We start from the raw sequence: 22,585 nt of genomic DNA on the forward strand, positions 1-22,585 counted from the left end.
GGGTCAGGTCGTCCTTGGTTTTAGATCTAATATGGGCATGTTCTTCTGTGAAAATAGTTTTATAAGGGGTATTGGGTTAGGGTCTCGAATTGAATCAGATTCGGGATAAGGTTATGTTCATCCTGCAGGTGCTCTTATAGGCCCTAGAACACAACGATGGGTCCAGGGGTGGAGGAGCTCTGGCGGCCAGCACACGCACGTCAGTCAGCCCACGTACACGCGCGCGTTGCTCGTGCGGACGCACCTCACCTGGTCGCCTGATGTCGCCCTCATCGCTCCCCGGTCGTTCGCTGTCGCTGCGCCTCGCCCATTCACTCCGTCTCGCCCGCCCGCCCTATGTCGCCACGCCGCCTTGCCCTATCACCGGCACGCCCTCTGCAGCCGACACCTTGCCCTCTACTGCCGCCGCTCGCCCGCACCACCTCACCCCATCGCCTGCATGCCCTCCGCGACTGTCGTGCCACCGCACCCACGCTCAGGTCCCCGTCGAGGTCGGGACTGAAACCGTTTTGCACCCGATATCAATTTCGAAGCCGGATCAAGTTTCAAATCGAATCTATTCTAGCCAAACCCAACATTGTCACCCTTAGACCACGCCCAAGGGATTCCCATCGTGGGCGAAAATCCCGTCGTGAAGGAATTTTCGTTCCCTTCAGCGCTCCAACGGTTTCCCTTCACGGTTCTCATCACGAAAGGATTCCCAGGGTCATTCCCTTCAGGACGGGATTATCTCTCCTTTCCCTTCGCGATTCCCCTTGAAGAGAAGCTGTTGGAGATGAGAGAAAATAAAGGGAATGAGAACGAAGAAGGGAATAAAAAAGAAACGAAATGAAGAGAATATAGTTAGAGATAGTCTTAGATGGACCCAGCATTTCCCATCAGAGGGCGCAAGAATGCATTCAAGCTTGTCCATCTGTAAATGTACTTACTGTAACAATAGTGATGCGTAAATACGTCAACATGCTTTGAAGCGCATTAGGATCACTAAAGATGGCCAAATGGGCCAATCGGGCCGGCCCGGCACGGGCCCATCTCGGCACGGCCCGATTGGCCTATTTACTGTTACGGGCCGTGCCGTGCCGGCCCGCGTGCCGAGCCGTCGGCCCACGGCACGGCCCAACTGTCACCGTGTCGTGCCGGGCCGGCCCACGGCACGGTCGGCACGATGGGCCCGTTCGGCACGATGGGCCCGTTCGGCACGGTGGAGGCACGATAGGCCCGTTTGGCACGATGGGCCCGATCGGCACGGTGGAGGCACGACGGGCCAGGTCGGCACGGGAAGGCACGACGGGCCCGGCCGGCACGGGAAGGCACGACGGGCCCGGCCGGCACGGGAAGGCACGACGGGCCCGGCCGGCACGGTGGAGGCACGTTGGGCCCGTCAGCACTCAAAAAAATAGAAAAAAATCAAAAAAAATAGCTAAAAAAATCCAAAAAACAATAAAAAAATATGGAAAATAAATACATAACATCTTTATTGATTGGTTGCCTCGTTAAAAACCTTTCTACTATAAGGAAAAAAGAGTACAACCAATGATTATGCTCCAAAAATTACATGGTTTCATTAGAAACCCCAGAATTTTGCTTGCAATTTTTCATATGCTTCCTCAAGTGTCCCGTTCCATGTGAAGATCTGGCACCTATTTCTATACTGCATATATTACACTTAGCAAATCTTACCTGTTCCCCGTTAATTTCTTTGAAGACCTTTTCAAAATATTGCCACACTTGGGACCATGCACCTGAGTTCTCGGCGCCTTGATCCATGAATTGAAATATAGAATTAGTTTCTTGATGTGAAGTGAATACTGGATACTTGGCTAGCAAATAGGAAAAGAGAGATGGGTGGGCAGGGTGGAGTTTGAGATGGAGTAGATGGTATTTATAGGGATGAGAGGAGAGGTAGGTGGGGGTGGGGCCGCGGGGGGTATTTTAAAAAAATAAACAAAAAACATGAATAAAAAAACTTAGAACTAATAGGGGCACATGATTAATTCTAAAAATGAGCTTTATTGATAGGTTGCCTCATTAAAAACCTTTCTAGCAAAGGAAAAAAGAGTACAACATAGCTCAGAAAATTTAAAATTACACGTTCTCATCAGCATCTAGATACAAATTTTGGAATGATTCTTCAAGCTCAGTATTTTTTGCAGTGTGTTGCATTCGTGCTTCAGCTTGTTCCCAATCCTTTACTATGGTGAGTATTTCAACCATCTCACTTGACAGATTTGTTCTTCTCTCTTCGATTATCCTTCCTGTAAGACTGAAGGCAGCCTCAGAAGAAACTGTAGATACAGGAACCGTTAACAAATCTCGCGCTAACAGTGAAAGGACTGGATAATTCGTCTTGTGCTCATGCCACCATTGCAGTATGTTGAAGTTTTCTTGTTCGTGGCTGATAACGTCACTGTCGATGAAGGTAGTTAGCTCCCCTCCGGATGTTGGAATTCCGGTGCCCGTAGACGATCGTGACGAAGAGTCTGAACTTCTTGATGAAGAACCTACACCAAATATTTTCCCCCACGTTGTCGTCTTCTTACTTGTTGTTGGTGCTAGTGGAGGTCGTTGCAGGCGAACTCCGCCATACTTTGTTTCATATTTACTATAAACTTCGAATAACTTAGAACGAACATTAGTATAATAATTAGAATAATCATGGCCAAGAGCATCACCTAGAATTGCGAGAACTCTACAGAAAGCTGCAATTTTAGCTCTAGGATCTAAAATAAAGGCAAAAGCGTATAACAAAGGAATTTCTTTCCAATACTTTAAGAATTTAGATTTCATAGGAACTACACAATCTCTTAAAAGATTGTCATTTTCATAGTTGTTTAAATGAGTAGCAATTTCGACAATATTATGCACTACTAAACAAGATGTTGGATAATAAACTCCTGATAAACTCACAGTTGAATCATAAAAAAATTCAAGAAACTCCAGTATCCTTTCAGCAACATACCAATGTGCTTCCGTGAGTAAAGTTTGACCCCCATGCTGATGGTAATGTGTATGAATAAACACACCAAATGTGCTCTTATATGGTATAATATTTTTAAGCATCAAGAAAGTAGAGTTCCATCTCACCGGCATGTCCAGAGCAAACTTACGTGGACGCACACCCATTGCAACACAATACTGTTTATATGCTGCAATTCGTTGGTTAGAAGAGTTCACAAAAGATATTGTAGTACGAAAATCTTCTAAGTATCGCGATAACCTCTTCAAACCGGATTTTACTATAAGATTGATAATATGACAAGCACAACGTTGATGTAACAAGAAAGATTCAGCATAAGTACTAAACAACGGAGTAAGAATATCCATTGCTCTAGAATTTGCACCGGCATTATCTAAAGTGATAGAAAATATTTTATTCGTGAGGCCAAAGTCTGCAACTACTTGAGATATTTTTTCAGCAATATTTTCACCGGTATGCGCGTTGTCAATCAAGCGAAAACCTATTATTCTCTTTTCTAATTCCCAATCATTATTAACAAAATGAGCAACCACACTAAGATAATCCTCTCTAGCCCTACCTGCCCATATGTCCGAGGTCAAAGCAACTGAAAATGTACATGTTTGCAACATTTCTTTAAGTTTACTACGACACGTATTGTAGTATTTTACCATATCCCTACTAGTTGTCTGTCTAGAAACATGCGTGAACCTAGGATTATGAGCTTGCTTAATGTAATCTTCAAATGCAGCAGACTCACCGATATTGAGTGGTAGATCCGCTCTTGCAATGAAGCGACATAGCTCTTTTCGAGCATTGGCAGAGTCGTACTCCCAATGATGAACAGAGCCGTCGGGGTTGTACTGCAACACCGTCTGCTTCATGGCTGCTCCACTCTTTCGCTTGCAACTTATGGCGTGCCTCTTCAAGTGCCCCGTTCCACCCGAGGGCTTTGCAGATAATTCATTTTTACAAATATAACACTTAGCATACCTGACACTTACCCCATCTTCCTCTTTGTAGATCCTTTCAAAGTCTTGCCAAACTTCGGAAGTACCGGCTCTTGATCTTTTAGACCCGCTGCTTGCTAATGTGTGCGCACTTGTAGAGCCTGACGATGGCACTCCTGCTGCATCACCTGGATTTGGATGTGAACCAATCGGAGGTTCACCGTCGGGTCCATCATCACCTGCAGCACTAGTATCAAAGGGGCCGTAGTCCCCTGTGAGTCCTTGGAGAAAAAAATCATGATCTATGGATGTATCATGATCACCGGCATCCATGATCAATGTCGAATGACACTACAAAAATTGCAAATATTCAAAGTTAGAAATAATCAAATAATAAAATAAGACTCAACAACGATGCAAAAAAATCACCAAGATTTCTTCAACTTCAAGATAGCAAATCAGCAGGATGACGATTTTGGAATTGTTCGGATTTTTTTGCAACAATTCAAACTAATTTTGCCAAATTATCGCTAATTCTCACGAACTTTGAGACAAGAATGAGAGGAGAAAATAAGAGAGAAAATGGTGTTGCTGGTGTGGAATGGAAGGGCAAGGTGCTCCTCTATTTATAGGTGAAAAATGGTGATTTTTGCAATTTTTTTCGAATTTTTTGGAGCTCAAACGGTCACAAAACGGCTATAAAATTCAAAAATATCGGGTTAACGGGTTAAACGGGCCGTTCCCGGCCCGTTTAACCCGTTAACCCGCGTGCCCCCGCCGGCCCATCGTGCCCCACGTGCCGGCCGGGCCGTGCCCCCCCGCGGTGGGCCGTGCCGTGCCGTGCCGGCCCGGCCGTGCCGTGGGCCTCCGCGTGCCGAGCCGGCACGGTGGGCCGTGCCGTGATGGGCCGGCCGTGCCGTGATGGGTTGCCGCGTGCCGTGCAGGCCCGGCCCGGCCGTGCCTCCTGGGCCAGCCGTGCCTGAGCCGGGCCGTGCCGTGCCCGTGCCACCCGTGGGCCGGGCCGTGCCCGTGCCGGCCCGCCGTGCCGCGCGCTCGGCCCAGGCACGGCCCGTGGCCTCGTGCCGTGCCGGCCCGTCCCATCTCGGCTCGGGCCGGGCCGTGCCTGGGCCGTGCCTACAGTTCCGTGCCTCGGGCCGACCCAGTAAGCACGGCCCATTTGGCCATCTTTAAGGATCACATACGGTACGCAAACAGGATCGAAGAGTTTTACAGTTAGTTAATGTCACACACCACACTCAATACGAATGTACTCCCTATATAGTACTCCCTCTGATTGCAAATATAGGTCGTTTTAGTCTCCTCAACTATTCTCTAAATATAAGTCATTCTCAAACTTCTATGTATTTTTTTCTCTTTTATTCTTTTCTTGCCCTTGTGTAATAAATTCTATCACTCTCACAAATAAATAAGTTATCTTTTCCAATGCAGAATAAATAAGAGCTAACAAAGTTATTTAATCTATTTTCTTAATCCTAATATATAAATTTAAAATGATATGTATTTATAATCAGAGGAAGTAAATAGTACCAAGACTAGGACTATCTGAGACTGAGAGACAGATGATGATGGCTTTCCTGATACACAACTGTACTTGCGTTGAATCACAGCACCCGAGTGAACGGTGCGGTGCGGTGGCTATCGAGCTGCATGCATCACGACGTGACGCGCCACTGTAGGGTTGCCTGCTGGAGGATGCGGGCCGCAGGCGGATCTAACCTCCACTGTTCCCCATTCAATGATATGCTACCCGGTCCGGGGCCCACATGTCACGTGGGAATTACGGTATCTCTCTCCGCCCCGCGTGTTGATTTGCACGCAACGGCCGGCCGCCTGACGTAGCACGGCAGATCTAGCGTGCAGCCATCGCCGGCGGCCGTCCATCGCTATCGAACTCGCCGCTTGTGATACGTGGCGTCGTGCATGACATATACGGATGTGCTACAGCCATCTGGGTAGCTGCTGGCTAAAAAGATGGATAGATCTATGTATCGATCCATGCGCGTTGTCGTGTGTGGATGCGTTTACATGGTACACGCCCGTTTCGGAGGGCATACGTCGATAATGCAAGCGCCAAGCAGCATTGGGAATATCATGGGACACTATATGTAGGTCGGATGTTATACGTTGATGATGCACTACTGTAGCTTCAGCTCATGCAAGCAAAGGTTAATTATGGCGAAGAGCAAGGTAGCAGTGAATGGCCCTCCCTCGCACGTGTGCACGCATTGGTTACATATTCGATACCAATGATCAAAAGGATATATTATCCGAGCCTGGATTGAATTCTTATCTATATATATAGGTGCACTCTATTGTTGGTCTTCGTATTCTTTACCTGTGGGCTCCGGCCTTTTCTTTTCGTGTTTGTTTTTTGTTCGTTATTCGCCTTGGAAAATGGGAGGAAATGCTCAAAGAGAAACAGCATAAAATTGCAGTCCAAACAATAGTTGGAAGTGGGAAGCCGTGAGCCATGAAATCTCTTTTTTTTTTGGGGTATTTTTGAGAGGAACGTGAACCATGAAATCTTTTCGTGTGTTCGAATAAATAGGCTGAGTTGGTTTAAAGGCCCAAGCCAAAGGATACTACTGAACAGAAACCTTGGTAGCCCAATCCTGCCGAACCGGTAGGCCTTACACTGAAAAAAAAAAAGGCCGAACAGTCTGCCAAACTCGGCCCGCAGTACCGAGGAGTTCGGAACAACTAAAGGTGCTTCACTGGCTGCAAGCGCAAGTCGCAACACCTGTTAGCACGAGCGCGATCTCCAAGGAGAACTAAACCAGCAAAATGGAGTACTCGTCATGTATGTCATGGGAATGTCCCTTCTCCGAAAGCGCCAATGCAGAACAACCAGGCCATGGAATCGGTGAAGATTACATTACATCGTTGTAAGCTGTGGTGACACCTTCCCAACGCCGAAAACAATCAGAAAAGGATAACGGTCGACGTCAGCCAGCGAGCAAACGGGCAGCGCAAGCAGCGGCGCCCATCGGGACGAGGGAGCACATGCACGCGGCACGGCCACGGCGCGGAATTACGAGGCGCCCGGCGATGGAAATGTTGTATTTTCTTGAAAATTCTAATGGGCTCATTCTGTGAGGCCTTCCTCTTCTTTTTGGGCCGAGCCTCTTGGCTGGCCGGCTAAAGGAGGCGCCTAGGTTTTCTTGCGCTCGGTACAACCCTGGAAAAGCTGGGCGCCCTGGAGAGAAGCTGGCGGCTGCTGTGCTCTGGCGGCGGCCGGCGCAACTGCCTCCGTTTCCTTCGGGAACGGGGGCTGGAAGGCGCCGGTGCGCGGCTGCTATTTGGGGACACCGGCCTCCTCTGCTGCGCATGAGTTTTTTTTCCCCTCTTACTTCTGTTCTTCCTCACTGGTTTCTTCGGTGGTTCTGGGAATCATCGGCTAGTCCACCTGAGCGGGGCTTGGGCTGTGATTTGATTCAGGAAGGAATCCGTGAGGGAGTCCTGTGTTTGGAGCTTTTGGTGCTGCGATTGTCTAGGCTCGCCCGCACGCGCCGTCAGCGGTGTGGTGAGGATTTGTACCTCCGTCTTCCACATCGGCGTCAACGACGGCGAATTGGATTTCTGGGGCAGCGGCTTCATCGCCGTGCTTATCCTCTGTGACTGATTCACTTGCTTCACTCTCTCTGTGAGTTTCCCTCTCTGATCTGAACTGTAGAGTGCTCTTATTACCATGCTCTGTGATGATCCATTTTGATGAGATTAAATTAGAATGTTGAGTACAATAGATGCATTCTTGATGCTCTGTTTAGTTTAGACAGTGACCTGGTTTTGAATTTGTTCGGCAAGATCAATATCAGTTTTTGGATCTAGCATTATTCTCTTGGTGTCACTGTCTGGAGCACTATACTTGGGCAGGAACATCATGCTGTGATCTATTTGTGCTGTGAGAGTTGAAGATCTGATTTAGACCGCAGCATGCCATGGGGATGTTTCTGTCTCTGAGATGTTTCTGTCATCTTTGGATTATGCTGTTGATTAAAATTTTGGTTCATCTGCTGTGTAGTCATCTGTTTATACAGGTGCTGTTCCTTTGCCCAAGTATATGCCATGTTCAGAGCACACTAGATCAAGAATGCTATCTAGGTGTGATCTCATATTCTAATTTAATTGATGATATGTTAATCAGATCAGTTATGGTACAAACTCTTGAAGGTTTGAGGCCAACTGATATTAGTGATCTGAGAGCCATTGCAATAAATCCAATTCAGTTCAGTTTCAGATGCAATTTTATTAGGTTCTGTTATTTCAGTATTACAGAATTCTTTGCTAGATTTTTGTATTTGCTCAGAAGTTCCTTCTGCTCATTGTATTTGTTATCTGGGATCTATATATATATGCTCATTATATCGCAAATTATACAACAATCCAGAAATCCAATTTTTGCTTCTGAGATGGCTAGTTCTAGCTCCTCTGCTCTTCCTCCGTCGTCCTCTGACGCAATTAAGCCTGAGTGCTTTGATGGGACCGGCTTCAAGCGCTGGCAGGCCCGGACGAGGCTGTGGTTGATGGAGCTCGGTTTATTCTGGGTCCTCACCGAAGAGCCGCCCGCCCCCCAAGGGGAAGCCGTGCTAGACGAGGTTGAAAGAACGCGTCTTGACGCATTAAGGGCCCGTTGGGAGAAGGCAAATGCTTCTGCCCTGGCACGTCTCTTGGCCGTTCTGTCGAACAGGCTCTTCGACGTGTACGTGAGCTTCGGGGAAGCGCGGAAGGTGTGGACGGAGCTGAATGACAAGTATGCTGAAAGCGACAACGGCAACGAGTCCTTCATGGTGGCAAGCTATCTGAACTTTCGCATGGGAGATGGCAGATCAGTCATGGAACAAATCCATGAGCTTCAACTGATCGTGCGGGACTTAGGCCAGTATGGCTGTGTCCTCCCGGAGAATTTTCAGATTAATGCCATTTTGGCCAAGCTGCCTACTTCTTGGCGTGACTTTGTCACTGCACGTCGGCATTTGAAGCAGCGATTGACTCTTAATGAGCTCATTGCAGCGATAAATGTCGAGGAGAAGTCCAAGGCAGGCTATGGTGGGGGAAAGGCTTCTGCTCAAGCAAACCTTGTCGAACACAAGAACCATCCTGGCAAGAATGCGAAGAAAGAAAAGACCAAACCTGGTTTTTCGGGACCGAAGGTCAATGCTATGAAGAAGAGGAAAAAACCCGAGATTATCTGCTACGTCTGCGGCGAGTTGGATCATAAAGCCAACAGATGCCGCAATCGTAAAGGCAAAGGGCCAACACCTGAGCAGCAGAAGGCAGCCAAAGCCCAAGTAAATGTGGCGGTCGCAATGGCCAATGATACTGGCAAAGGCGACTCCACTAGTGGGTATGCACCTGAGGCCTATATGGCAAATTCACCTGACTCCACAAGTTGGTGGATTGATACAGGTGCTACAAGGCATATTTGTGCTGATCAGACGTGTTTTACTTCTCTTCAGGGCGCAGATGGTGGATCCGTACTGATGGGGAACGGGGTCTCGGCAGCAGTGCGCGGAGTAGGACAAGTGAGCCTGAAGTTGACTTCTGGCAAGACTCTTGTCCTGAAGGACGTGCTATTTGTACCTGCCATGACCCGCAATTTACTCAGTGGATCGATGCTGTGCCGGCAAGGAATAAAATTAGTCTTCGAGTCGAATAAAGTAGTGATGACCAGGTGTGGGTCGTTTGTAGGGAAAGGCTATGATTGCGGAGGCATGTTCCGCATTTCTATTCTTGATAGCTCTGCAAACATTTTCTATTCTTCGTACTCTAATAAGAACATTGATATTTGGCATTCTCGCTTGTGTCATGTTAATAATGAAGCAATTGTGCGATTGAGCAAGATGGATCTTATTCCTTCATATAACTATGATAAGAGCCACAAGTGCGAGGTGTGCGTGCAAGCTAAGCAGCCCCGCAAACCGTTTATCTCGGTCGAGGGGAGAAGCACCTCGCCGCTTGAGTTGATCCATTCTGATCTGTGTGAGATGAATGGAATATTAACAAAAGGTGGCAAGAGATACTTCTTTACTCTCATAGATGATGCTACCAGGTTCTGCTATATCTATTTGCTCAGAACAAAGGATGAAGCATTAGAATACTTCAAAATCTATAAGGCCGAGGTGGAAAACCAGCTGGGGAAGACAATTAAAAGACTGAGGTCTGACAGAGGTGGGGAATATATTCCCAGGGATTTCTCCGAATTCTGTGAAGAAAGTGGTATAATCCATGAATTCACACCACCGTACTCACCACAGGCCAACGGAGTAGCCGAAAGAAAGAACCGAACAATTTGTGATTTGGTTAACACCTTATTACAAAGTTCTGGTATGGCTAACTCATGGTGGGGTGAGGCTGTTCTCACAGTAAATTATGTCCTGAACAGGGTCGCTCCTCGGAATCGCGAGGTAACCCCTTATGAAGGATGGAAGGGGAGAAAACCGAATCTGTCCTATCTTCGAACATGGGGTTGTTTGGCTAAAGTTCATATTCCCCTGCCGAAGAAAAGGAAATTGGGACCAAAGACTGTCGATTGTGTCTTCCTAGGGTATGCACACCAGAGCACAGCCTATAGATTCCTGGTGGTCCATTCTGAGATCTCAGACATTGCAGTTAACTCCATAATGGAGTCTCGGGATGTGACATTCTTTGAGCACATTTTTCCCATGAGAGCAAAGGAGACTAGATCCCATGATTTTTCAGTTGATATCCATGTTCCTCAGAGTGTTGATGACACGGTTCATGATTTGGAACCTAGGAGGAGCAAAAGGCAAAGAACGGGAAAATCACTGGGAGATGACTTTGTCACCTATGTCGTGGATGATGAACCACGAAACCTTTCAGAGGCATACGCTTCACCAGAAGCGGAGTACTGGAAGGAAGCAGTCCGTAGTGAGATGGATTCTATCATCTCTAACGGAACCTGGGAGTTGGCAGACCTCCCAGTTGGGTACAAGCCGGTCGGCTGTAGATGGATCTTTAAAAGAAAACGGAGACCTGATGGTACTATAGAAAAGTACAAGGCCCGATTAGTGGCTAAGGGTTTTACGCAAAAGGAAGGAGAGGATTACTTCGATACTTATTCTCCTGTAGCCAGATTACCGACTATCCGCGTGCTCTTAGCATTGGCAGCTTCGCATAATCTCCTTGTGCATCAGATGGATGTCAAGACCGCTTTCCTTAATGGAGAGCTGGATGAGGAGATTTATATGCAGCAGCCAGATGGATTCGTGGTAACAGGACATGAGCGTAAAGTATGCAGGCTAATCAAATCCCTGTATGGTCTCAAACAGGCCCCTAAGCAATGGCATGAAAAATTTGATACTACACTGACTTCGGTCGGCTTCTGTGTCAATGAAGCCGATAAGTGCGTGTATTATCGCTATGGTGGGGGTCGAGGTGTCATTCTGTGTCTATACGTGGATGACATATTGCTATTTGGGACAGATATAGAAATGATTAACCAGACTAAGTCTTTTCTATCTCAGAACTTCGATATGAAGGACCTGGGAGAAGCTGATGTAATTCTTAACATCAAGCTCCAAAAGGGCGAGAATGGGATAACTCTCAGTCAATCCCATTATGTGGACAAGGTGCTTACACGCTTTGGTCTGATAGACTGTAAGTCTGTAGCCACGCCCTATGATCCAAATACTAAGCTGAAGAAGAATGTAGGTCATGGAAAAGACCAGTTAAAGTATTCGCAGGTGATAGGTTCTCTTATGTACTTGGCCAGTGCAACTAGACCTGACATCTCATATGCAGTGTGCAGGTTGAGTCGTTATACGTCCAACCCAGGAGATGATCATTGGATAGCATTGGAAAGGATTCTCAAGTATCTGAAGGGGACAAAGAACCTTGCGATTCACTACTCTGGCCATCCTGCAGTCATAGAGGGATTCAGTGATTCCAACTGGATCAGTGACTCGGATGACATGAAGGCTACGAGTGGATATGTTTTCACTCTAGCAGGCGGAGCAGTGTCATGGAGGTCATCTAAACAGACCATCCTTACTCGCTCCACGATGGAGGCTGAACTAGTGGCGCTAGATTCAGCAGCTGTAGAGGCAGAATGGATTAGAGAACTCCTTTCTGACCTGCCGATATTGGATAAACCAATTCCGGCTGTTCTCACCTACTGCGATAATCAAACCGTTCTGGTTAAGGTGAAGAGTAGGAAGGACAATATGAAGTCTTCGAAGCATATAAAACGGCGACTTAAGTCGCTAAGGCATGCATTAGAGACGGGTATAATCGCTGTGGATTATATTCAGTCTGAAAGGAATCTGGCTGATCCTTTCACAAAAGGAATGGCTAGAACAGTCATTCAAGCAGCGTCAAGAGGAATGGGATTATTACCCACTGATAAGGTCCACACCGGCAGTAACCTATCCTAGGAGATCGGAGATCCCGTGAACTAGGCTCTAGGATAACAAGCTGTGTGGATATAAGAGCAAATCGATCCCATTTGTTGTCTTGCTCTTCTGTAGGAGAGGCTGAGCTAATAGCTCTTAATGAATTCAGCGCCGAATAGCTATAGATGTCGTCCTACAGGACATCTAGGAGAATTCACCTATGTGAGTGTGATTGTGTGGTCGCAATCACAGAGAAGCCGGGTACTTCTCTAAGAGACACTCATGAATAGAAGGTGCTCGGACATGACCGTAACGTCCATCCCGAGAGCTAAAGGCTAAGCAGCCTAGTACAGGGTGTTATATGGATGGAAGCTCTTACACCAAGATAGAGGATCAAGGTGTAATCCTCCTCTGTCTGTTTGAGCCAAAGTCTATATGACTAGGTATAGTGTTCAAACCCGAAAGGTACACTATACTCAAAACTTGTATATTAAACCGAATGCTACCAACATTAAAATTTTGGTGGGGATTGTTGTATTTTCTTGAAAATTCTAATGGGCTCATTCTGTGAGGCCTTCCTCTTCTTTTTGGGCCGAGCCTCTTGGCTGGCCGGCTAAAGGAGGCGCCTAGGTTTTCTTGCGCTCGGTACAACCCTGGAAAAGCTGGGCGCCCTGGAGAGAAGCTGGCGGCTGCTGTGCTCTGGCGGCGGCCGGCGCAACTGCCTCCGTTTCCTTCGGGAACGGGGGCTGGAAGGCGCCGGTGCGCGGCTGCTATTTGGGGACACCGGCCTCCTCTGCTGCGCATGAGTTTTTTTCCCCTCTTACTTCTGTTCTTCCTCACTGGTTTCTTCGGTGGTTCTGGGAATCATCGGCTAGTCCACCTGAGCGGGGCTTGGGCTGTGATTTGATTCAGGAAGGAATCCGTGAGGGAGTCCTGTGTTTGGAGCTTTTGGTGCTGCGATTGTCTAGGCTCGCCCGCACGCGCCGTCAGCGGTGTGGTGAGGATTTGTACCTCCGTCTTCCACATCGGCGTCAACGACGGCGAATTGGATTTCTGGGGCAGCGGCTTCATCGCCGTGCTTATCCTCTGTGACTGATTCACTTGCTTCACTCTCTCTGTGAGTTTCCCTCTCTGATCTGAACTGTAGAGTGCTCTTATTACCATGCTCTGTGATGATCCATTTTGATGAGATTAAATTAGAATGTTGAGTACAATAGATGCATTCTTGATGCTCTGTTTAGTTTAGACAGTGACCTGGTTTTGAATTTGTTCGGCAAGATCAATATCAGTTTTTGGATCTAGCATTATTCTCTTGGTGTCACTGTCTGGAGCACTATACTTGGGCAGGAACATCATGCTGTGATCTATTTGTGCTGTGAGAGTTGAAGATCTGATTTAGACCGCAGCATGCCATGGGGATGTTTCTGTCTCTGAGATGTTTCTGTCATCTTTGGATTATGCTGTTGATTAAAATTTTGGTTCATCTGCTGTGTAGTCATCTGTTTATACAGGTGCTGTTCCTTTGCCCAAGTATATGCCATGTTCAGAGCACACTAGATCAAGAATGCTATCTAGGTGTGATCTCATATTCTAATTTAATTGATGATATGTTAATCAGATCAGTTATGGTACAAACTCTTGAAGGTTTGAGGCCAACTGATATTAGTGATCTGAGAGCCATTGCAATAAATCCAATTCAGTTCAGTTTCAGATGCAATTTTATTAGGTTCTGTTATTTCAGTATTACAGAATTCTTTGCTAGATTTTTGTATTTGCTCAGAAGTTCCTTCTGCTCATTGTATTTGTTATCTGGGATCTATATATATATGCTCATTATATCGCAAATTATACAACAGGAAACTCCCACGGGAAGGAACCTGACAGAATCCCCAGCACCGGCCGTGACGCCGTCGCGGGCCTCGCGGCGTTCGTGGGGCGCGGATCTGGATCCATGCTCGCCGCGTGCGGACAAGCGCGCCGGCGCCTTATGCTTGTTGCCGCGTGCGCAGCTGCCTAGTGGGTCTTTGTGCACGGCTCGGTGAGCTTCTAATGTTAGGCTGCTACGCGGGTCCCTTGCTCGGCTGGTTTCGTCATAGGCCCACCGACAAGTGGCGGAAAATAGGTTACGAAAATTTCCGATTGGTTGGACGAGGAATCCTCAATCAATCACTTTTTTTAAAAAAATGTCTTTTTGACCCGGTCTTCCATGAGTTTTTTTTCTAGGTTCTAGCCCGGGCCGGCCAGCTCCTCTTATAGAACCTTTATCAACTGATCTATGATTGATTGGATAACAGATCATATCAACCACTTGTGAGGTTGAAGAGTGGAGAATTTATAAGCTCTGATAATCTGATATCATTAACTAATCCTAAACGGTTAAAAAATCCAATCGTAAAAGTTGATGCTGCTGCTGATCGAGTGTGATGCAAAATAGGATGTGAGTGACTATCTGCATCAGAATCCAAGTTTCAAATCATGAGCTTCTGCGCACTGTACCATGAATGATCATTCACGATAACGCTATATATGGTGTTACGCAACTGAGCCTTTTTGATGTAGATGGTCAATTGGCCCTGGAAACGAAATCGTGGCGCGTCCACATTTGGCGAGGACATGGAGATGAAACCGTATAGTATGTTTGAATTGGCCTATACTTTATCCTGTCGCGTAGAGCTCCGCAGTTCAACTTTCATTGATGTAATATTACAGTGTCACACTCCTAGTAAAAAAAAACTAAAAATAGACAACAAATATCATCGTATTTGTTAAAATAGATAATATATCGGTGCATTTGTAAATCTAGCATTTGTATTCGGCACCTCAAATACCAAAAAATTGATTCTGATACCTGAGGTAAAAGAACTCCTGTATTCGGTACTGAGATGTCGAATACAGCACCGTTCACCATATTCGACACCTCAGGTGCCGAAAACTCCCTGTATTTGGCACCTGAGGTACCGAGTACGGTGAACAGTGTTATATTTGGCACCTCAGGTGCCGAATACAGACTAGCCCTGCTCGCGTCGCGTCGTTGCTTTTGGTGCGCTCGGTGATGTCATGTCGCATCATTTCGCTTTTATCAGTTTTTTACCCCACGCACTATTGTCCCTGAACCCACGTACTGTTCATAGAGGCTGACAGCGGGCCCAGAGAGAGAAAAAAAGGAGTAGAAGGTAGAAAATAGGGTAACTGCTGGAGATGAAAAAATAAGGGATGCTGTAATAGTGATAGGGAATGCTGTAATAGTGTTTTTTAGGATGAAAATTTGAGGTAGCTGCTGGAGATGGCCTAAGGAGCTATAGCGCGATCAGAGAGCAGATGAGCAACGCGAGCAAGAGAGGAGAGGAGAGGAGAGGAGAGGAGAAGAGAGAAGGAGCAGCAGCACAACGCGTGGAAAGTAGAAGCAGCGCGAGGTGAGGAGTAGCAGCAGCACAAGAAAAGGAGATCAGCCCGAGATGAGGAGCAGTAGCATGAGTTACAATAAATTTTTAAATTATGTATTTACTTGCGGCAATAATAATAATTAGAGTAAGTAGATTGTTTAATTATTACATTTGTATAATTATTTGTTTAGTTTAATTATAAGAATTTGATTGTTTTCTTAGTTAGTGTAATAGTAATTAGCGTGGATTTGTATAATAGTAATTATTTGTTTAGTCAGAGTAAGTATATTGTATAATAGTAATTAGTGTAAATTTGATTAGTTAGTATAATTAGATTATTTAATTAGTTTAATAATATGATGACATAGTGGTGGTACTTTGTGCTAGCGGTGGCGTAGGGTGGTGGTCCAGTGCACGTATGCTCTCTATAAGTGTAAGTAGGGTGTCGATATAATGAGAGAGAAAAAAAGAAAAAGAAAAGAAAATTAAAGGATAAAGGATAAAAAATAAATTTAAGAAAGATTCTAAAAACTTGGATTAGACAGAAAGATTTGATAAAAATTATACTTCACAAAAAATTATCAAATTGAATTTTTTAATTAATAGTGGTGTGTACCTATTTAACTGATTACCCAGGTTGAGAGTGGCATGCTGATACTTCTGACGTCTAGAAGAGTAAAGATGGTGTAAAGAAATATAATAAAACTAGCTTTCAAAATAGTTTTGAAGTCAATTTATAATGAGATTGAATATTTGGTCAATACAACTTTCATGTTAGTTTAATTAATATTTAAATTTAATATTTAATATTAATTATTTCATTTTAATTCAATATTCATGATTTAATTAGCATTGTTAATTACTTAAATATTTAGCGTTGTTAAGTATAGTACTATTTAATTTGTATTGTTAATTTATTTATTATTTATCGGATGGGGTAATTAGTTGTGTATCATATATATATATATATATATATATATATATATATATAGTTATTTTATTAGATGTACCTTTGTTTAGCAGATATGGTATGATTTTCCATATTTATTACGGAGAACGTCCCGATATTTTACACGGAAGACTCGTAACAATTCAGAACTACCAGCATATAGAGAGTTCGATTGAGATACCTAATGATCTAGATGGCCTGAAATCACATATTATGAGTCTTTTACGTGTGAACCAGCAAGCCCATACTATTGTCCTGGACGGTGTGAGGCCACGTCTTGTTCCAAACAGTTCGGTCGTTGTCCATACGTTGTTCGAGATGATAAGAAACAATGCATAGGCTTTGTACTCACGCAATATATTGAAGGAGAACTTTGATATGAGCGTGTACATAAACATAGTGTCACGACTGGGCAAGATGATGCAGTAACTACCGTGAAAGGATCAGGTCAGCAGGTGATGCATGAAAAGGATAGAGGGTATATCGGGGAGGGCAGTTCTGGTAGAGAGGGAGCTAGAGTGGACCCTTCTAAGGTAGATGCAGGATGCATGGATGATGAAGTCGGTGGTAGCAGGGATGAAGAAGCTGCTAACAACGATAATTCGGTGCTTGCGAACCAGTACTTTCGTGGTGCTAGGTTGCTGGATTGTACTGTCGTTGAGTATAACACCTTATCTAACTGGGGATACCAGAATAGCGATATCCAGGTTAGACAACAGTTTCATAACAGGGGAAGGTCATCCATTTTATTAGCAATTTATGCTGTAATAACAAGAAGGGACTACAAGTGCGACCGACCTAACCCTACAGAGTATGAGGTTAGATGTATCAAGCACCCGAATTGTCCTTACTTCATATGCCAAAATATGAGAACTATTTTATGATTAGTAAACACACCCCGCATACATGCAGTGAATAGGCTATTAGAAATGTGAGTCAAACCGTTGATATGAGGTTCATAGCCTAACTCCTCATTACTCTTGTTGACATGGACATATGTTTGTCGCCAAAATCTATTATGGAGGAGGTGCAGACTAAGACGAATATGCTAATCAATTACCACACCGCATGACGAACGAAGCAGAAGGCGTTGAAGATGCTGTTTCGAAGCTTCGAGGGGTCTTACAACTATTCTTCGAGGCTATTGCAGAAGATTGCCATGAAAAATTCAGGGACTCAGTGGGCCATGACGGATGAGCCGATCAAGCTAGAGGATGGATCATACAACACCACTGACCGATACCTTATTAAGTTATTTTGGTCCTTTGGGCAATGCATCGAAGCTCTCAGACATTGCAGGCCAGTTGTATGTGTGGATACCACATTTCTAAGCAGTAAGTATCATAGTACCCTTATGATAGTGATAGCGGTAGATGCAAATAATCAGATCATTCCTCTCACCTTTGTAATGGTTGAGAGTGAGAACAATGATAGTTGGTTGTGGTTCCTCACTTTGGTAAGGACACGTGTTGTGGGAAGTAGAGCACAGGTTTGCATCATCTCAGACCGTAACAAAGGTCTTCTGCATGATAGCACAAACAACTCCATTGTATGGCCTGATGTGGAGAGAAAATGACGCATGCGACACTTGGGAGCAAATATGTACACAAGATACCACAACAAGTATCTTGTAAAGAGATTTAAAGGCTTGTATCTACAGAACCAATAGGCGAAGTTCGACGAGATATGAAAAGAGTTAAATGAGACCACTCACAAGATGATGATAGATCAACAAGCACAAGAGGACCATCTGCTAACGTAAATGGTTGGGAGGCAAACTTGAACAAATGATGAGGACCAGCATGTGGCCTTGCTTGAACAAGTGTTCTAGGTATTCCGAGTGCACCAATTTAAAGTGAAACCGACAAAATGTTCATTTGCTAGAATGAAGTTGACATACCTAGGCCATGTTATTGGCGACGGGCAAGTGGCTACTGACGAGAAGAACATCGAGGCGGCTCAGAATTGGTCGGTGCCGATGAATGTTAGGGAGGTGAGGTACTATCGTAAGTTTGTGCACGGGTTTGGTGAAATAAGCTGGCCCTTAATGGACTTACTGAAGAAGAATAGCGTCTTAGTTTGGACAGTCAATGCGGAAGCCTCCTTCTAGGCTTTGCAGCACGCATTGGTGACCGCTCTCATGCTCGCTCTGTTGGACTTCGACAAGCATTTTGTGATTGAGGTAGACACATCTGATAAGGGGATCGACATGGTATTGATGCAAAAAGGGCATCCCATCACGTTTCTTAGCAAGGCTATGGGGCCGCGGATGCAATGCGTGTCGACTTACAAAAAAGAGAGCCTCATGATTTTGATGGCAGTGAAGCAGTGAACGCTCTATCTTCAGCACATCGAATTCCTGAGTCGGATGAGCGGAGCATTATGCATCTGACGACAAAGGATCGGCACCGCCTGGCAGCGAAAACTTCTGACAAAGCTAATCGGGTTGCAATATCGACTGGTTTACAAGAAGGGGACATTAAACCAGGGAACGGATGAGCTGTCCCATTTTTTACAAGAGTATGACGAGGAACAATTGCTAGCGGTTTCAACCTATGTGCATGCATGGATGGATGCAATCAAAGCTGGGTACATTGGCGATGCTCACGCTGAATTATTACTGACCAAATTGAAGGAAGGATCGAAGGATGTGGGGCAATATACTCTAAAGGATAGTGTGATTCGCTACAAGAGGCGTATTTGGGTGGGGTGTAGTCCGGTAGTCCAGCGCGAACTATTGAACGCACTGCACTCAGGAGCGGTGGGTGGACACTCAGGAGTGGAGGCCACTTACAGATGAGCTAAACAATTGTTTGTGTGGCCAGGCATGAAGAAGGCAGTGACTCAGTATGTGGAGGCTTGCAGAGTTTGCAAACAAGCTAATCCCGAGCATGTCAGGTACCCAGGACTCCTACAACCCCTATCAGTGCTAAATCACACTTGGCAGGTCATCACGCTGAACTTCATCGAAGGTTTGCTGACCTCTAACTAATCCAATTGTGTTTTGGTAGTCATTGATAAGTTCTCCAAGTATGCGCACTTCATGCCTCTATTCCATCCTTTTACTACTCTGCATCTGGCGCAAGCATATTTGAATTAGATTTACCATTTGCATGGGCTGCCTTTGGCTGATCATCTCCGACCATGATCGGATTTCCACCAGCTCAGTGTGGAGGGAGCTGTTTTGACTAGCATGCACACAACTTTGGATGAGCTCGTCGTACCACCTGAAGACTGACGGGCACATGGAGAGGGTAAATTAGTGTCTCAAGACCTATCTCTGGTGTTTTGTGCACGTGTGTCCTCGCAAATGGAGTGCCTGGCTGCCGCTCACCGAATTTTGGTATAACACAGTCTTATCACAACTTGCTTGGTAAAACTCCCTTCGAGGTCCTGTTTGGTCCTCCTCCTCGGCAGTTTGGCATTGTGGATTCCTCAGTATGCTCGGTGCCGGATGTGGTCAATTGGATGCAGGAATAGGAGCTCATGACCGGACTGGTCCAACATCTCGTCCATGCGCAACTGAGGATGAAACACTATGCGAACAAGAAGTGCTTAGACCGATATTTTGAAGTGGGAGAATGTGCGTACCTGAAAATTCAGCGCTACATTCAAACCTCGGTTGCTCGCGATGCTAACCATAAACTAGCCTTCCTCTATTTTGGATCCTTTCAGGTGTTGCAGCGCATGTGATCGGTGGCGTGCAAGTTGAAGTTGCCGGAGGGGTGCCTGATCCATCCTGTGGTACATGTGTCGGTGTGTCGCAGTTGAAGAAGGCGCTGCACCCATCCGAGAGCTGCGCTGGACAAATTCTAGTGATCCCTGAAGAACTTGCTAGTACCCAGGTGCCCGAAGAAATCTTGGACATGCGGCTGTACAAGAAGGAATCCACGGCGGCGGTCCAAGTGCGCATCCGTTGGACGGGCTTGTTGGATACGCTAGCGACTTGGGAATACTTAGAGGCCCTGAAGCATCGATTTTTGAAGGCGCTGGCTTGGGGACAAGCTATTCCTGATGGAGGGAGGAATGTCAGTGCTGAGGTGCCAGAGGTGGAAGAAGAAGGCGTAAAGACTGATCGGGCTGAGGCTGGGCCGAAGCGAGGGCAGCGCACCAAGAGGCCTAGTCGTAGATACAACCTAGAGGAGTGGGAGTTGACGCCAGTGGGCGCGGGTGCGTGCGTGCATGCATAAGAGGTTTTAACGCTGAGCCGAAATGAAACCAACCCAAGGAATTCATAGCGCTCAATTATCATCTGGCTAATTCTTTACATGAGCACATTATTAACATTTTCATGGCACGATCATGCCAATTTCTGCATTGGCATGAACATACCGACTACGACGAAACTGCAAAGTACCACGTCGATCGATCCATTCCCAGCACCTACACACCTCTGCTCCACTGACCGTACAACGATCATCTGTGTTATGTAGCTTGGCCATGCCAAACATGCCTCTGAACGATCACTCGGGCCGCTCTCACTCCTCGCCGAAGACAGCCTCCCAGACGTCCTCGAAGGCGGCGAGGATGGCCGGGTGGTGGCGCGGCGAGTTAAGCGACAGGTACGTCCCGAGGAGCTCCTCCATCTGCCCCACGCTGCCGATGCGCCGCTCCACGACCATCTCCACCATCGAGCTCCGGAAGTCCGCGTACGGGTTGCTCGACCGCTTCACCACCGCCATGCCCGCGCTGGTCTCCTCCGCCGCACCCAACTTCGTCCTGACCACCTTCTCTGCCTTCTCCTTGTCGTTGCACCCGCTTTGCTTCTTCGTTTCGACGGATACCAGCGGCCGGAAGGCGTCGACTGGGGCTGCTGGGTCGCTGGTTCTTGGCAATGCTCGCCGTGTCGCGCGGCGAGTCGTGTTCCTGCGGCTGTTCCTTGCGTTGTTTCCGCCGTTGGTGTGGTAGAAGTCGGAGGTGGAGTCGGACGAGAAGCTGAGGGACGAGAAGAGCGTCCTCGTCTCCGCCTCCTCGCCGCCCTCCTCGTCACTGCTGAACGGCGCGAGCTCGTCGTCCGTCGCGGTAGAGGACGACGACCAGCTGTACGGCGCGGGCATGCTCCTGGGCCGCCGCGCGCGGCCCCAGGAGGCAGAGGAGGGCGGGCAATGCCGCCTCGATGCCGAAGGAGATCGCGCCGTCTGGCTCCTGCCCTTGCTCTGTTTCTTGATGACGTCCCTTACCGGCAGCGATGGATGCTGCAGAAGGGGCGCGTCGGAGTGGACGGAGCGGCGGTCGGAGGCGGCCGCGGCCCCGCCGGTGCAATCGACGGAGATGTGGACGAGAGACGCGCTGCGGCTGCGGTGGCGGCGCGGGCGGCTGCCGCCGTCGACCTTGGGCCACTCGTAGGTGCACGGGGTGCAGAAGTATGGGGAGGGTGGCGCGTCCTGGTGGGAGTCAGCGTTGGTCTTGGCGAGGCTGACGAAGGCCGTGGTCGAGGTGCTGGTGTTGGTGGTGCAGGAAGAGCGCAGGAGGATCTGCGCGAGCCGCTGCTTCAGCCCGCTGCCGGCGCCGGCGCTGCCCCGGCGGTGGGGGCTTTTGTCCACGGTGGTTGTATGCATTGTAGTGCACGTCCTATGGCTTCAGGGAGCGGAAATGGAATGGGTGGAGATGAATTGGAGACGCGTGTCTTGTCTTTGGTGTATCTCACACCTCGCGGCTTGCTTCCCTGCCTTATAAGTGAGTGCGAAGTGAGTTAGAAGAAGAATCTGCCGAGATTTCTTAGGGTACGAAAGGGAGGGTGTGCACGGGCTTAAAATACTTCGTGCTTGAATGTAAGAAACTTGTGGGCCTCACGCAAGTTGTGAGTAGAACAAACTGCGAATGCGGCATGCTCCGCATTACCAGTACGGCACACATGAGCATGTTCTTTGGTACGTCGGCATTAGCCACCAGAGATGCGGATGTACATTCACTGTACTGCCACGTCGGTGCAGAGAGCAATCACAAGCCCACGAGAATGTAGCATGGCTCCCGAC

At 46.9% G+C, this 22,585-nt stretch overlaps 2 protein-coding genes across 2 annotated transcripts; both read right to left on the reverse strand.

Annotated features, from left to right (window-relative positions):
- Positions 1-2,077: 2,077 nt before the first annotated feature.
- Positions 2,078-4,379, reverse strand: LOC133908239 (uncharacterized). The gene is made up of 4 exons (XM_062350242.1): positions 4,336-4,379; positions 3,717-4,257; positions 3,085-3,146; positions 2,078-2,501 (listed from the first exon to the last, which is right to left on the reverse strand). Exons 2-4 carry the CDS (start codon positions 4,237-4,239, stop codon positions 2,424-2,426), a joined length of 663 nt encoding a protein of 220 aa, XP_062206226.1. The 5' UTR covers positions 4,240-4,257; positions 4,336-4,379; the 3' UTR covers positions 2,078-2,423.
- Positions 4,380-20,809: 16,430 nt separating this feature from the next.
- LOC133909989 (transcription repressor OFP8-like) lies at positions 20,810-22,316 on the reverse strand. Its single transcript, XM_062352511.1, has one exon. It carries the CDS (start codon positions 22,166-22,168, stop codon positions 21,089-21,091), a length of 1,080 nt encoding a protein of 359 aa, XP_062208495.1. The 5' UTR covers positions 22,169-22,316; the 3' UTR covers positions 20,810-21,088.
- Between the last annotated feature and the right edge of the window lie 269 nt (positions 22,317-22,585).

Source organism: Phragmites australis, chromosome 2 (genome assembly GCF_958298935.1).
Source record: "Phragmites australis chromosome 2, lpPhrAust1.1, whole genome shotgun sequence".
Lineage (NCBI taxonomy): Eukaryota > Viridiplantae > Streptophyta > Magnoliopsida > Poales > Poaceae > Phragmites > Phragmites australis.

What these genes read in the sequence shown, in the direction of transcription:
- LOC133908239 (XM_062350242.1), bottom strand. Translation starts at nt 4,239, where the DNA reads ATGGATGCCGGTGATCATGATACATCCATAGATCATGATTTTTTTCTC. An exon ending in GGATCTACCACTCAATATCG is followed by an intron (nt 3,147 to 3,716) that starts GTGAGTCTGCTG and finishes AACGAATTGCAG; the next exon opens with CATATAAACAGTATTGTGTT. An exon ending in AGTTTGCTCTGGACATGCCG is followed by an intron (nt 2,502 to 3,084) that starts GTGAGATGGAAC and finishes TATTTGGTGTAG; the next exon opens with GTTCTTCATCAAGAAGTTCA.
- LOC133909989 (XM_062352511.1), bottom strand. Translation starts at nt 22,168, where the DNA reads ATGCATACAACCACCGTGGACAAAAGCCCCCACCGCCGGGGCAGCGCC.